Here is an 11,091-nt window from a genome sequence, read left to right as displayed (position 1 = left end):
AAGAGAGGCCAAATGTTGACTTGCTTTCGTGAGACTGTTTTGCCAAGAATCAGAAAGTATATTATTACCTACATTGTTTTAAAATAAATGCTTTTATATAAAATTGCCTGCTGTTTTTATTTGAGAAAGGAAAGTAAGAATTATCGATTCATACGTTGTATCCATTTATCCATATCCCTACTTATAATAAAATCGTAACTTATATACTGAGATAACCATTAAGAACGGTATAGGAGATTAATTTATGACTAACATTAAGCCAATAATAATATTTTTAGAATTTCAATAGGCGTTTTGTCGGTCTGTATGTTTGCACTCATATTCGAAAACTATATTGCACCGATTTGACTGTTTTCTAAGATATAGATTCAATTTTCAAAAAAAAAAACAGGTTACCTATACAAATATTGGACATCGCTAGTCTCAAATATATTTGTAGTAAAAATTTTCTATTATCGTCTTTTTATGTACCTAATCACAGCGTTTTTATCACATTTATGATTTCATTGTTAGCTGTTCGCTTCAGCAAGAACTGCAATTGACTCCCATTGCGCTTTTATCCTTTAGTCGCCCTCTACGGTTATGACGCCAACGGCAGTCCAATCCTGACCCACTTAATTATTTTTAATCATCCTTCGTCCCTCGTCGAAGAAAAAGACATGAAGCTCGTCACACACGTATCTACTTTTATTTAGCAACGTTACGTGTGTGGCTCCCTGAAGGTGTGTCTTGATGGTCATTGGTCAGTTCAGTGGTCGTCGTCATCAACTTTGAACTACTTTGAAGTTGACAATGACATGACAATCATCAGGTAACTGCAATGCAAAGTATCTGGCTGTCAGTCAAGTCAAGTTATCAACTTGCTTTGCGCCTGTTCCTTGCTGTTTGTTTTTGTGAATAAATGTGTTGAGATTCTGAGACTATTTTTGATAAAACACCTAATTAGTCGGTCTTGGTAAAAATTTTCATGAAAACTCATCAACAAGTGATTAATAAAAGTGGATTTCTCACGAAACATTATTGTTCATTACTTGGGAGACTGGCGTTCATGATTTTTAATACTATTCATAAACTCTTATAATTTTCACATAAATTAGATGGCGTTTCCTCAGCCCAACGCTCAAAGAGGTCAGTGAAGTATTTCGATAGAGAATCAAGTCAATCTGTAGAATGAAGTGCTATCCTAACCTATAACGTATTGTCAAATCAACCTGTGCAAATTTATATATATATAAAATGCACAGGTTGATTATATATTTTTTATTTCTAGAACTGACTAATAGGAAAATATTGGAAGAGTTGCAACTTAAAAAACAAATGCTGTTGAAGCAGGCTGTCGCTCCGCTCACTGCCACATTAATTTCCCTCAACCAGCCAAGTCCTGTCAGTCAATTGCCTATGTGCTCCATCCCTCCAGTTTCTGCTACTGCTGTGAGTATTTTACGTCAATCCATATTTATATGTAGTAGAGCCATCAGTCACGAAAGTAAGGATTACTTTTTAGAAGGTGAAGCTCAGTTAGAAGAGTAGGTGAAAAAGCAAGATATATGATGAAGATGAGAGAAATTAATTGTACAAATAATTATAGTATTCAAGCGTCAAAGAATGAATGGACAACACAAAATTCTTCTCTTGTCTCTGTCAAATAGACATTACAAAATTACTTGTCTGCCAACTCTGGCTGGACGAAATAATTCTGTGCATGTATTTATTATGTATATAAAACCAGAATGATTGTCCGTTTGTTCCCAAGTTATAATTTGATTTATTTATATTATTTATTATAAATTTTCACAGTGTGATACTAGATCACTACAAGCCTTATGAAATTGAGATTGATTATTCTATTTTGGGAACCTGGTTGATCAAATTCCACATTTTGTGTCCTGAAATCACCTAATGGAAAATTTCATGGGTGATCAAAATCAACAAGATTTGAAGGGTACTTTTCATTTAGGGTAGAGCTGTAAAACAAAAATAGTGCTGAGAGACACAACTTTGAAAAATTTGTATTTTTGTGGTCGCATATTTGTATATTTTCTCTGTGAAAGTTTAACTATTTTACTCTGTTTTTTTTTCAGGGCTTTCCACAATTACCTGAAGCTAATATAGTGAACACAAGCCACAGGGCCGCTCTGCAGCACGCAAACGCTACCTCCTGTGGTTATTTCGTCTCCCAAGACTCCTCATTTGGAAATCAAATTCTGCCAGTCCTGCCCAGATTTGACAACAAGTAGAAATGGCAGCCATTATGAAGTTGAAGACCCTGCAAGGATATTTACAAGATCTGAGAGGATTTGCTGAACCTAAAATACAGTTAGAACAATATGAGACTCCAGCGCATATTGCTGCTGCAGCATTGTACACAATACAGGTATAAGTACATACATATATTCATATACATACATACATACATACATATGATCACGTCTATATCCCTTGCGGGGTAGACAGAGCCAACAGTCTTGAAAAGACTGAATGGCCACGTTCAGCTATTTGGCTTAATGATAGAACCGAGATTCAAATAGTGACAGGTTGCTAGCCCATCGCCTAAAAGAGGAATCCTAAGTTTATAAGCCTATCCCTTAGTCGCCTTTTACGACATCCATGGGAAAGAGATGGAGTGGTCCTATTCTTTTTTGTAATAGTGCCGGGAACCACACGGCACATTCATATACATAATCACTTATATATCCCTTCTTCATTCTGTATTTTGTGTTGACTGCCGTGCTACTGATATTCTATACACACAAATGTTTCCTGAAAATCAACTATCAATTTGTTGTTAAAAAGAAAATATTCAGATTCAACATAAAATTAAATAAAAAATTAAATTTTCTATTACAGACACAATACAATGGTATTGAAAACAAGTTGATCCTTGATGCGGGATGTGGTCCGGGAATGCTGGGGCTTGGGGCGGCGCTCCTGGGCGCGGGGGCCGTCACCGCCGTAGACATTGACGAGGAAGCCTTAGAGGCGCTTGCAGAGAATGTACAAGACATGGAGATTAATAATGTTGATGCCCTGCAATGTGACTTTTTGAATGCTCATGTTTGTAGGTAAGTTCGTTTTTGTAATAACAGTTAACCATCTATGAGATGAGGCCGAAAAAGAGATGGATGGACGGCGTTAAGGATAGTATGAGTAGAAAGGGAGTGACCAGTGAGATGACAGTTGACAGAAGTAATTGGAAAAAGCTAACATACTTTGCCGACCCCACATAGAAAGTGGGAAAAGGTAACGACAAAGAAGAAGTTAACCATCTATGAGATCAAAAGCAGCAATTGGGAACACACGAGTTGAGGATAAGAAAAGCATTTGGTCCACATGGTCTTGTATCGTTTTTTGCTTTGGCAGTGTAGGTAGCTTACCAAGGTTGTAGTATGATAAAAAGTATACTAGCATTATCAATCTTACACCTTAGCTACCAGTCTCGAAAAATACTGGCATTTTAAACCCTCTATATATAATAAGTTACTCAATTCATATAAAGTACCTTAACGGATTAAATATGCTTAACAAAATTAAAGGTCAATTCTATACTAAAATATAAAGCTGAAGAGTTTGTTTAACGTGCTAATCTCTGGAAGTACTGGTTTGAATTAAAAAATTCTTTTTGTGTTGAATAGACCATTTATCGAGGAAGTCTAGGCTATATGTATAACATCGAGCTGCAACTATATAGGAGCAAAGAAATAATGGTGAATGTGAAAAAAAACGGGGAAAATTATTCATCCTTAAGGACTTCAATGAGGCCCAAAATAACTGCGCCACGCGGACGAAGTCGCGGGCACAGCTAGTTCATTTATAAAATCGTATCAAAAGCTATCAATCAATCTCTGCAGTGTAGTGGTAGTATGGCTGTCTGTGAAACAGGAGGTCCCGGGTGTTAGCGACGGCCACGCTGCTAACCTTTTTGGTTCGGCGCCATAGTTTTATGTTTTTATGAGAAAAGAAAAATAAATGACATTGATCCAGCCTCTACCAGTGCCTCTGTCGGTTACATTTTGTGGTCCTTCGAGCCGGATTTGGAAAAGGCTGGTAAAATGTTTCGCACTCCCCCTACATCGCGCAAACGGAAACCACGCGGTGCCAAGGAAGAGTTGCGCCAGGATTGTGGTGAGATTCCTCTTTTAGTAAAATCAGAAAAAAATGAATCGGTCGACCAGCATGATGCCAAATCCGCAGCAACCGGTAAAACTAAAGGGACGTCATCATCCCTATCACGGCGGAGGGCGTTGGAGCTGGAAGCGGCGCAAGCTAAAGCCACTCTAGAGATGGAGGCCGTACGTGCAAAAGCTGAAGCTGCAGCTAAAATAAAAGCTATTCAGGCTGATTTAATTGATAAGAAATTGGCCGCTGAAATTGAATCTCTGGATAGGCAAAGACGGTCAAAATCTTCGTGTTCCGTCACTTCAAAATCGATGTCTCTTGACAGCAGAGTGCATGACTGGCTCGATCAGAGTATAGAATCTCAATATGACGCGTCGCTCGAGCCGCTAGATGAAACTATTTCCCATGAAAACTGTAAAGGGAACCGAAAGAATGACATCCAAAAGTTGACTGAAGCGCTACGAGATACAATTGTTGCCTCGACATCAAAAAATAGTAACGATAAGCTTCTTACAAGGTTGGCGACATCCAAAGATCTACCTTATTTTCATGGTGATTCGCTCGAATGGCTGCAATTTAAACAGGCTTTTTATGAATCGACAAAGCTATGCAAGTATACAGACACTGAGAATGTATGGCGTTTACGAAAATGTCTTCGAGGGGAAGCTAAAGATACGGTTTCATCTTTACTGATCGGAGTTACGTCACCTGATGTTATAATTGAGACTCTAGAGCTCCGATATGGGAGGCCTGAAACAATAGTAAATAGACTTATAACCCAATTGAAAAAGCTTCCGTCCTTACCTATGTCATATCACCACGACATTGTCAATTTTGCCATCAAAGTCAAAAACTACGTGACTGCCGCCAAAGCTATTAAACAAAACGATTATTTAAGAAGCCCTGAACTTGCAAGTATTATAATTTCCAAATTTCCAAATATTCTTGTCTGCAAATGGACTGATTACATATTCGAACAACAAGACAATGACTTACCTAAACTAGAAAAACTATCTGAATTTTTGTATGAAGAAGCAAATAAGACTGCGTTGGCCGGGGTAAGTCATATTCAATTTCAGACGTCGGACAAACGTAAACCCGATGAGCGAAAAACTACTCACGCAGTACTTCTGTCGGCTGTTAGCAGTGAAGCAGGAGAAACACCTAAGTGCAGATTTTGTCGTGTGAGTCGTCATTCCTTACCTAATTGCCCACGATATAAACGAGCTTTACGTAAAGATCGTTGGAGATTTGCTCGAACGCAACGCTTATGTTTCAAATGTCTTGCTTTTCGTCACCGTGAACCAGAAATGTGCCAAGGCGACAACTGTGACGTCAATGAGTGTGGTCAGCCACACCACCGCCTCCTGCACTGGATCGCACCTAAAGACAAGTTATCAGAAGAAAAAGCAACAGATGAGCCAAAGAGCAGCAGTGAAAAAAGCGAGACAGTCACCCAGACAAATGTAGACCAATGTTCTAAAGTATTACTACAGATTGTACCATTGACAATATTTGGTCCCAAGGGGAGTATGCACGTGCACGGTCTTATTGATGGTGGTTCTACAGCGACTCTCCTGGCAGCAGATATTGCAGACCGCTTAGGCTTGCATGGAGAAAAACGCATGATGCGAGCACGAGGTGCTTGGGATACTGAATTAGTATGTGAGATGGAGTTGATTGACTTTACAATATCCAACAGCAGCGGAGACAAGTACAAGTTAAATGCTAGGAAATTGAAAGAGTTAAATTTACCTTCTCAACATTTATCTAACTTTGATTTCAGCAACTATAAAGTTCCTGAAGATTTTGATGTTTGTAACTGCGGTGTGCAGCCGAAATTATTGATTGGTCAGAATCACCACGACCTTATCGCGCCTGAGAAATGTATCCGAGGTAAGCAGCGTGCGCCGTTTCTGACCAAAACTGCCCTAGGGTGGTGCGTCCATGGGAATAACTCGGTAAGTGAGTCCAACTCGTCTGACCGTTTCGCCACGCCCGCTCTAAACCTTAGTGTTGACTGTCCTAAACAGGGGGGAAACGTAGTGCCTATTTGTCATTTGTTTTCTATAGAAGATATGAAATCTCTCTCTATACAGTCTTCTGATAAGAACGTAGACGTAGATTACGACGCAAAATTATATAATGAAGTTCGTCAATCGTTTGCTTTAGAATCAATAGGTATCTGCACTAAGCCTAGACAGAGCCCTGAGGATTTAAGGGCTGTTAATATATTAGACAAGACGTCGCAAATGTTTGATGATCAGTGGTATGTCGGCTTACCATGGAAATACGACGATGTGGTTTTGCCCGAGTCTTATCCTCAGGCTTTAAGTAGGTTGAAAATGGTAGAAAGAACGATGCAAAAGAATGAAGCTTATGCATCCAGGTATCGAGAGCGAGTACAACATTTATTTATCAACGATTTTGCTAGAGAGGTGCGCGAAGATGACGTAGGTTTCGAACGCGTATGGTACTTGCCTCACTTTGGTGTTGATAACCCTAATAAGGCTAAGTTGCGGCTCGTATTTGACGCAGCTGCGAAAAGTAAAGGGGTGTGTATAAATGATTTTCTTTTGCAGGGACCTGACTTGTTGCAATCTCTCTTGGGGATTATGTTACGTTTTCGCGAAAATCCTGTTGGTGTCATAGGCGACATAAAAGATATGTTTTTACGTATTAAAATACGTAAAGAAGATATGAATGCATTTCGATTTTTGTGGAGAGAAAATACGTCAGAGCCAGTCAAGAAATATGTGATGACTTCCCTTATATTCGGTGCCAACTGTTCTCCTTTTGTAGCGCAGTATGTTAATCAGTTTAAGAACACAGAACGGTTTGAAAAGGAATTTCCGGAGGCTGTTCAAGCCATTAGGAAGAACCAATATATGGACGATTACATTGACAGTTTGCCTGATGTTTCTTCCGCTGTTAAAATGGTAAATGATATTTTGTACATAAACCAACAAGGAGGCTTTCTTATGCGAAATTGGCTTAGTAATAGCGTCGATGTTCTAAGAGGTACGCCAAAGGAAACCCTCAACGAGAAAGCCGTGAAATTCAACATTGAAGGACAGTCTGAACGAACACTCGGTCTTCTTTGGTATCCTGCTACTGATATGCTAGGTTTTGATTTGTCATTCAAACGCATCCCGCACGAAGTTTTTGAGAAGGAAAGAAAGCCTACTAAACGTGAATTATTACGAATTATCATGTCAATTTATGATGTTCACGGATTTCTTGGGCCATTTATCATTCAAGGTAAAATTATTATGCAAGAAACATGGAAAAGTGACATAAAATGGGATGAGCCTGTTTCAGATGAAATGTTTACTTCTTTTCGTAATTGGTTAGAGCAACTGCAGACTTTGAATCGCATTTCTATACCACGATGGTACTTTAGAGTTAGTCCTTATAGCGCTGCATCGGGGGCCCAGACCCGCGCTGACACAGCAGCCCTATACACATTGCAACTTCATTTGTTTTGTGATGCATCGCCATCCGCGTATGCTGCAGTCGCTTACTGGCGTAAAGAAAATAGTGATGGCTCAGTGCAAGTCTCCTTTGTTGCCAGTAAAAGCCGTTTAGCGCCGATTAAGGGAGTCACAATCCCGAGGCTTGAATTACAAGGCGCATTATTAGGTTGCCGACTAGCAGACACAATCAAATCAGAGCATCGTTTTAAAGTTGATAAAACATTTTATTGGACTGATTCAACAACAGTCTTACATTGGATTAGAAATGAAAATAAAAAGTATAAGCCATTTATTGCAAATAGGTTAGGCGAGATATGTAATACATCCACTATTTCCGAATGGAACTACGTTCCTTCAGGATGTAACCCAGCTGACCTTGCCTCTAAGAAGCACGATCACATCTTGGAAAATGATTCTCTATGGTTTACCGGTCCTCTTTTTTTGCACCAAGGACTTGATTGCTGGCCAATAGACCCTGTGAATAAAGATGTCATTAGTGATGAAATTCTGGAAAAAATACAAGTTGTGTCAAGTAAAGTTAATGAGACGACTAGCTCTCCTGTTCCTGATCCGCAACGGTTTTCATGTTGGTTGCGGCTGCTACGTAGTGCTGCTTCTGTTTTATTATTCATAGAAAAGTGTAGAAAGAAAAAAGTTGAAATTGACAGCGAAGTACTAAACAAAGCAGAAGGATTATTATTACGAAATGCCCAAATGCAATCGTTTAGTGACGAAATACATTGCTTAAAAGAAAATAAGCCCTTGAAACGGGATAGTCGACTGCGAGATCTCACTCCGTACTTGGACAGCGATGGTCTTCTACGCGTTGGTGGGCGCATTGGCGCTGTTAAAGAAGTACAAGCAAATGCTAAAAATCCTATTATTTTAGACGGACGAAATCACTTGTCACGATTGATAGTAAAAAACTATCATGTCCAAGCGCAGCATTCTTATAATGAATTGGTAGTGAACGAGCTTCGACAAAAATATTGGGTATTAAATTTGAGACCAACTGTGCGTACTGTGGCCTCACAATGTCTGGTTTGCAGAATACGAAAGGCGAAGCCTGTGCCTCCGAGACTCGGTGATCTACCTGAGGAGCGACTGACGCATCACAAACGACCCTTCACAGTTTGTGGGGTAGATCTATTTGGCCCAATAGAGGTAACGGTTGGTCGTCAGAGACCGAAACGATATGGCGTTCTTTTTACGTGTCTTACAGTTCGTGCCGTGCATATTGAAATTGTTGATTCTCTGACAACTGACTCACTTATTATGGCTTTAAGACGCATGGCTGCTAGACGTGGTTGGCCCCAAACCATTCTATCCGACAACGGAACAAATTTGAGAGGAGCGGATGCTGAGCTGCGACGAAGTTTTCAAGAAATTGACAGGACTGAACTTGCATTGGAAGCTCTCAACAGAAATGTGAATTGGCGTTTTATTCCTCCGGCAAGTCCGCATATGGGTGGCGCCTGGGAGCGTCTTATTCGCAGTGTTAAAACGTCATTAAAAGTTGTGCTCAAAGAGAGAGCGCCACGAGTTGAAGTTCTTTCAACTTTTCTCGCTGAAATAGAAAACATTATTAACAGCAGACCTTTAACACACGTGTCAGTAGACCCTAAAAGCAAAGAAGCTCTTACGCCTAATCATTTTTTACTAGGAAGCTCCTCCAATCTACCTTCGCCCGGAGTATTTAGTGATGGAGATCTGTGCCTTGGGAAGCAATGGCGCATGGCGCAACGGCTTACGGATCTTTTTTGGAGTCGGTGGGTTAAAGAAGTGTTACCCGAGCTCTTGCCTAGACGTAAATGGACCCAAGAGGGGTTGCAATTAAAAGTTGGAGATTTAGTTTTAGTAGTTGATCCATCATCTCCGCGTAACACCTGGCCAAAGGGGATTATAGAAAAAGTTTACCCAGGTGCAGATGGTAGAGTTAGGGTAGTCGACGTTAGGACTGGAGCGGGTGTGATAAAGCGGCCGGCTGCTCGCGTGGCCTCTTTTGGTTAAGGAACTGAGTATCCTCTATGAGGATACTAGGGGGGAAAATGTTAGCGACGGCCACGCTGCTAACCTTTTTGGTTCGGCGCCATAGTTTTATGTTTTTATGAGAAAAGAAAAATAAATGACATTGATCCAGCCTCTACCAGTGCCTCTGTCGGTTACACCGGGTTCAAATCCCAGCCATCATGACAAAAGAACTTTTTTGACTTGCCTGAGTCTTGGTTGTTTATTATGTCGTTGAGTTAGTATCTCGTAAAATAAGTCTCGAACTTACTTCGAGGCTAACTCAATCTGTGTTATTTGCCCCATATTTATTTATATTTATATATTTACTTAAGGCATTCTGTCTCTTGCACCATGCTAAAGTGATAACTCAGATAACCCTATAATGATACAATAGCTGACCAATTATACATAATTATGTATTTCTTACAGATTACAAAACTACTATGATACGGTGCTTATGAATCCTCCATTCGGTACTAAGAACAATGCGGGAATGGACATGAAGTTCCTCAGAAAAGGGTTGGATCTGTCCTGTGATAGTGTATACTCTTTGCACAAATCATCTACGAGGTTAGTATTGGGAACTGAGGTCTTTGTCTTCTTCAACCACCATCAAAAAAAAGTGATTCTTAGTTTGACCTGTATGTAAGTTTATCCGCGATAATCTCGCGTTTCTCTGAACCGATTTTGATGCCCTTTCAAGAAAGAGCAAACTCTTTCTTGAAAGGGCATGTAACAAATTACATTTAGGGGAGGTTTTAGGAATTTATCCGACTTGAAAAAGGAGTATATCAATGAGAGGCGGTTCTCTTTTTAGGAAAGTTATTTGTTTACAAAAATAATTTTAGTCAATATAATTCGAACCAAGCAATTTGCAGGTCACACATACAAAAGAAAGTGAAAGAGTGGGGAGTAAAAGGCGGCGTGATAGCGGAGTTGCGTTACGACCTACCGGCTACCTACAAATTCCACAAACAGCAGTCGAGAGACATAGCTGTGGATCTATGGAGGATATACCACCCCACATCTTGACGATATAGTTACCATAAGGCGTGTCCATACACATGCCTCAGAAGATACCCGGGCCACCTCCCATACACCAATCAGGGCGAGGTGGCACAGCTATCTCTTGAGCCTACCGTGTCATGTGGTTCTCTTGCATTTTGTTTGCCATGTCACAGAAATACAGGCTGCAGGTTGATCTATGGGGAACAAATACATTTTCCCTGCTAATTAAAATTGTGCAAGTTTTGTATAAGACTGAATGCCTGAGTGTAAAATTTAATCTTTAATGTCAAGAAGGAAACTTATTTTATTGATTTACTTACCAGGAAAAAAATTTACAGACACATCTATTGGACATTTAATTCCTATTTTGTTTAACGAATGCACTATTGCTTTTTTTTGCTGAAATATTTTACTGTTATATTTTTGACAAACCATCTATATTATACTTTATTGGTTAATATGTAAATGTAATTAAATAAAA

The 11,091-nt window shown here is 39.7% G+C and overlaps 2 protein-coding genes across 2 annotated transcripts; both read left to right on the top strand.

The window, feature by feature from the left end:
• Positions 1-824: 824 nt before the first annotated feature.
• LOC132901761 (SOSS complex subunit C homolog B) lies at positions 825-2,374 on the top strand. The gene is made up of 3 exons (XM_060954881.1): positions 825-1,128; positions 1,271-1,431; positions 2,082-2,374. The coding sequence occupies exons 1-3, from the start codon at positions 1,098-1,100 to the stop codon at positions 2,235-2,237; spliced, it is 348 nt and encodes a 115-aa protein (XP_060810864.1). The 5' UTR covers positions 825-1,097; the 3' UTR covers positions 2,238-2,374.
• On the top strand, positions 2,240-11,070 carry LOC106138963 (rRNA N6-adenosine-methyltransferase METTL5). Its single transcript, XM_060954880.1, has 4 exons — positions 2,240-2,374; positions 2,848-3,062; positions 10,032-10,172; positions 10,481-11,070. The coding sequence occupies exons 1-4, from the start codon at positions 2,240-2,242 to the stop codon at positions 10,632-10,634; spliced, it is 645 nt and encodes a 214-aa protein (XP_060810863.1). The 3' UTR covers positions 10,635-11,070.
• Positions 11,071-11,091: the final 21 nt, after the last annotated feature.

The sequence above is a fragment of the Amyelois transitella genome, chromosome 5, assembly GCF_032362555.1.
Source record: "Amyelois transitella isolate CPQ chromosome 5, ilAmyTran1.1, whole genome shotgun sequence".
NCBI lineage: Eukaryota > Metazoa > Arthropoda > Insecta > Lepidoptera > Pyralidae > Amyelois > Amyelois transitella.
This window is presented reverse-complemented; position numbering and strand designations above follow the sequence as displayed.

Coding starts and splice junctions, on each gene's coding strand:
- LOC132901761 (XM_060954881.1), top strand. CDS start 1,098: ATGGCGTTTCCTCAGCCCAACGCTCAAAGAG. Junction 1,129..1,270: donor TCAGCCCAACGCTCAAAGAG/GTCAGTGAAGTA, acceptor TTTTATTTCTAG/AACTGACTAATAGGAAAATA. Junction 1,432..2,081: donor CTCCAGTTTCTGCTACTGCT/GTGAGTATTTTA, acceptor TTTTTTTTTCAG/GGCTTTCCACAATTACCTGA.
- LOC106138963 (XM_060954880.1), top strand. CDS start 2,240: ATGGCAGCCATTATGAAGTTGAAGACCCTGCAAGGATATTTACAAGAT. Junction 3,063..10,031: donor TTGAATGCTCATGTTTGTAG/GTAAGTTCGTTT, acceptor TATTTCTTACAG/ATTACAAAACTACTATGATA. Junction 10,173..10,480: donor TTGCACAAATCATCTACGAG/GTTAGTATTGGG, acceptor AGCAATTTGCAG/GTCACACATACAAAAGAAAG.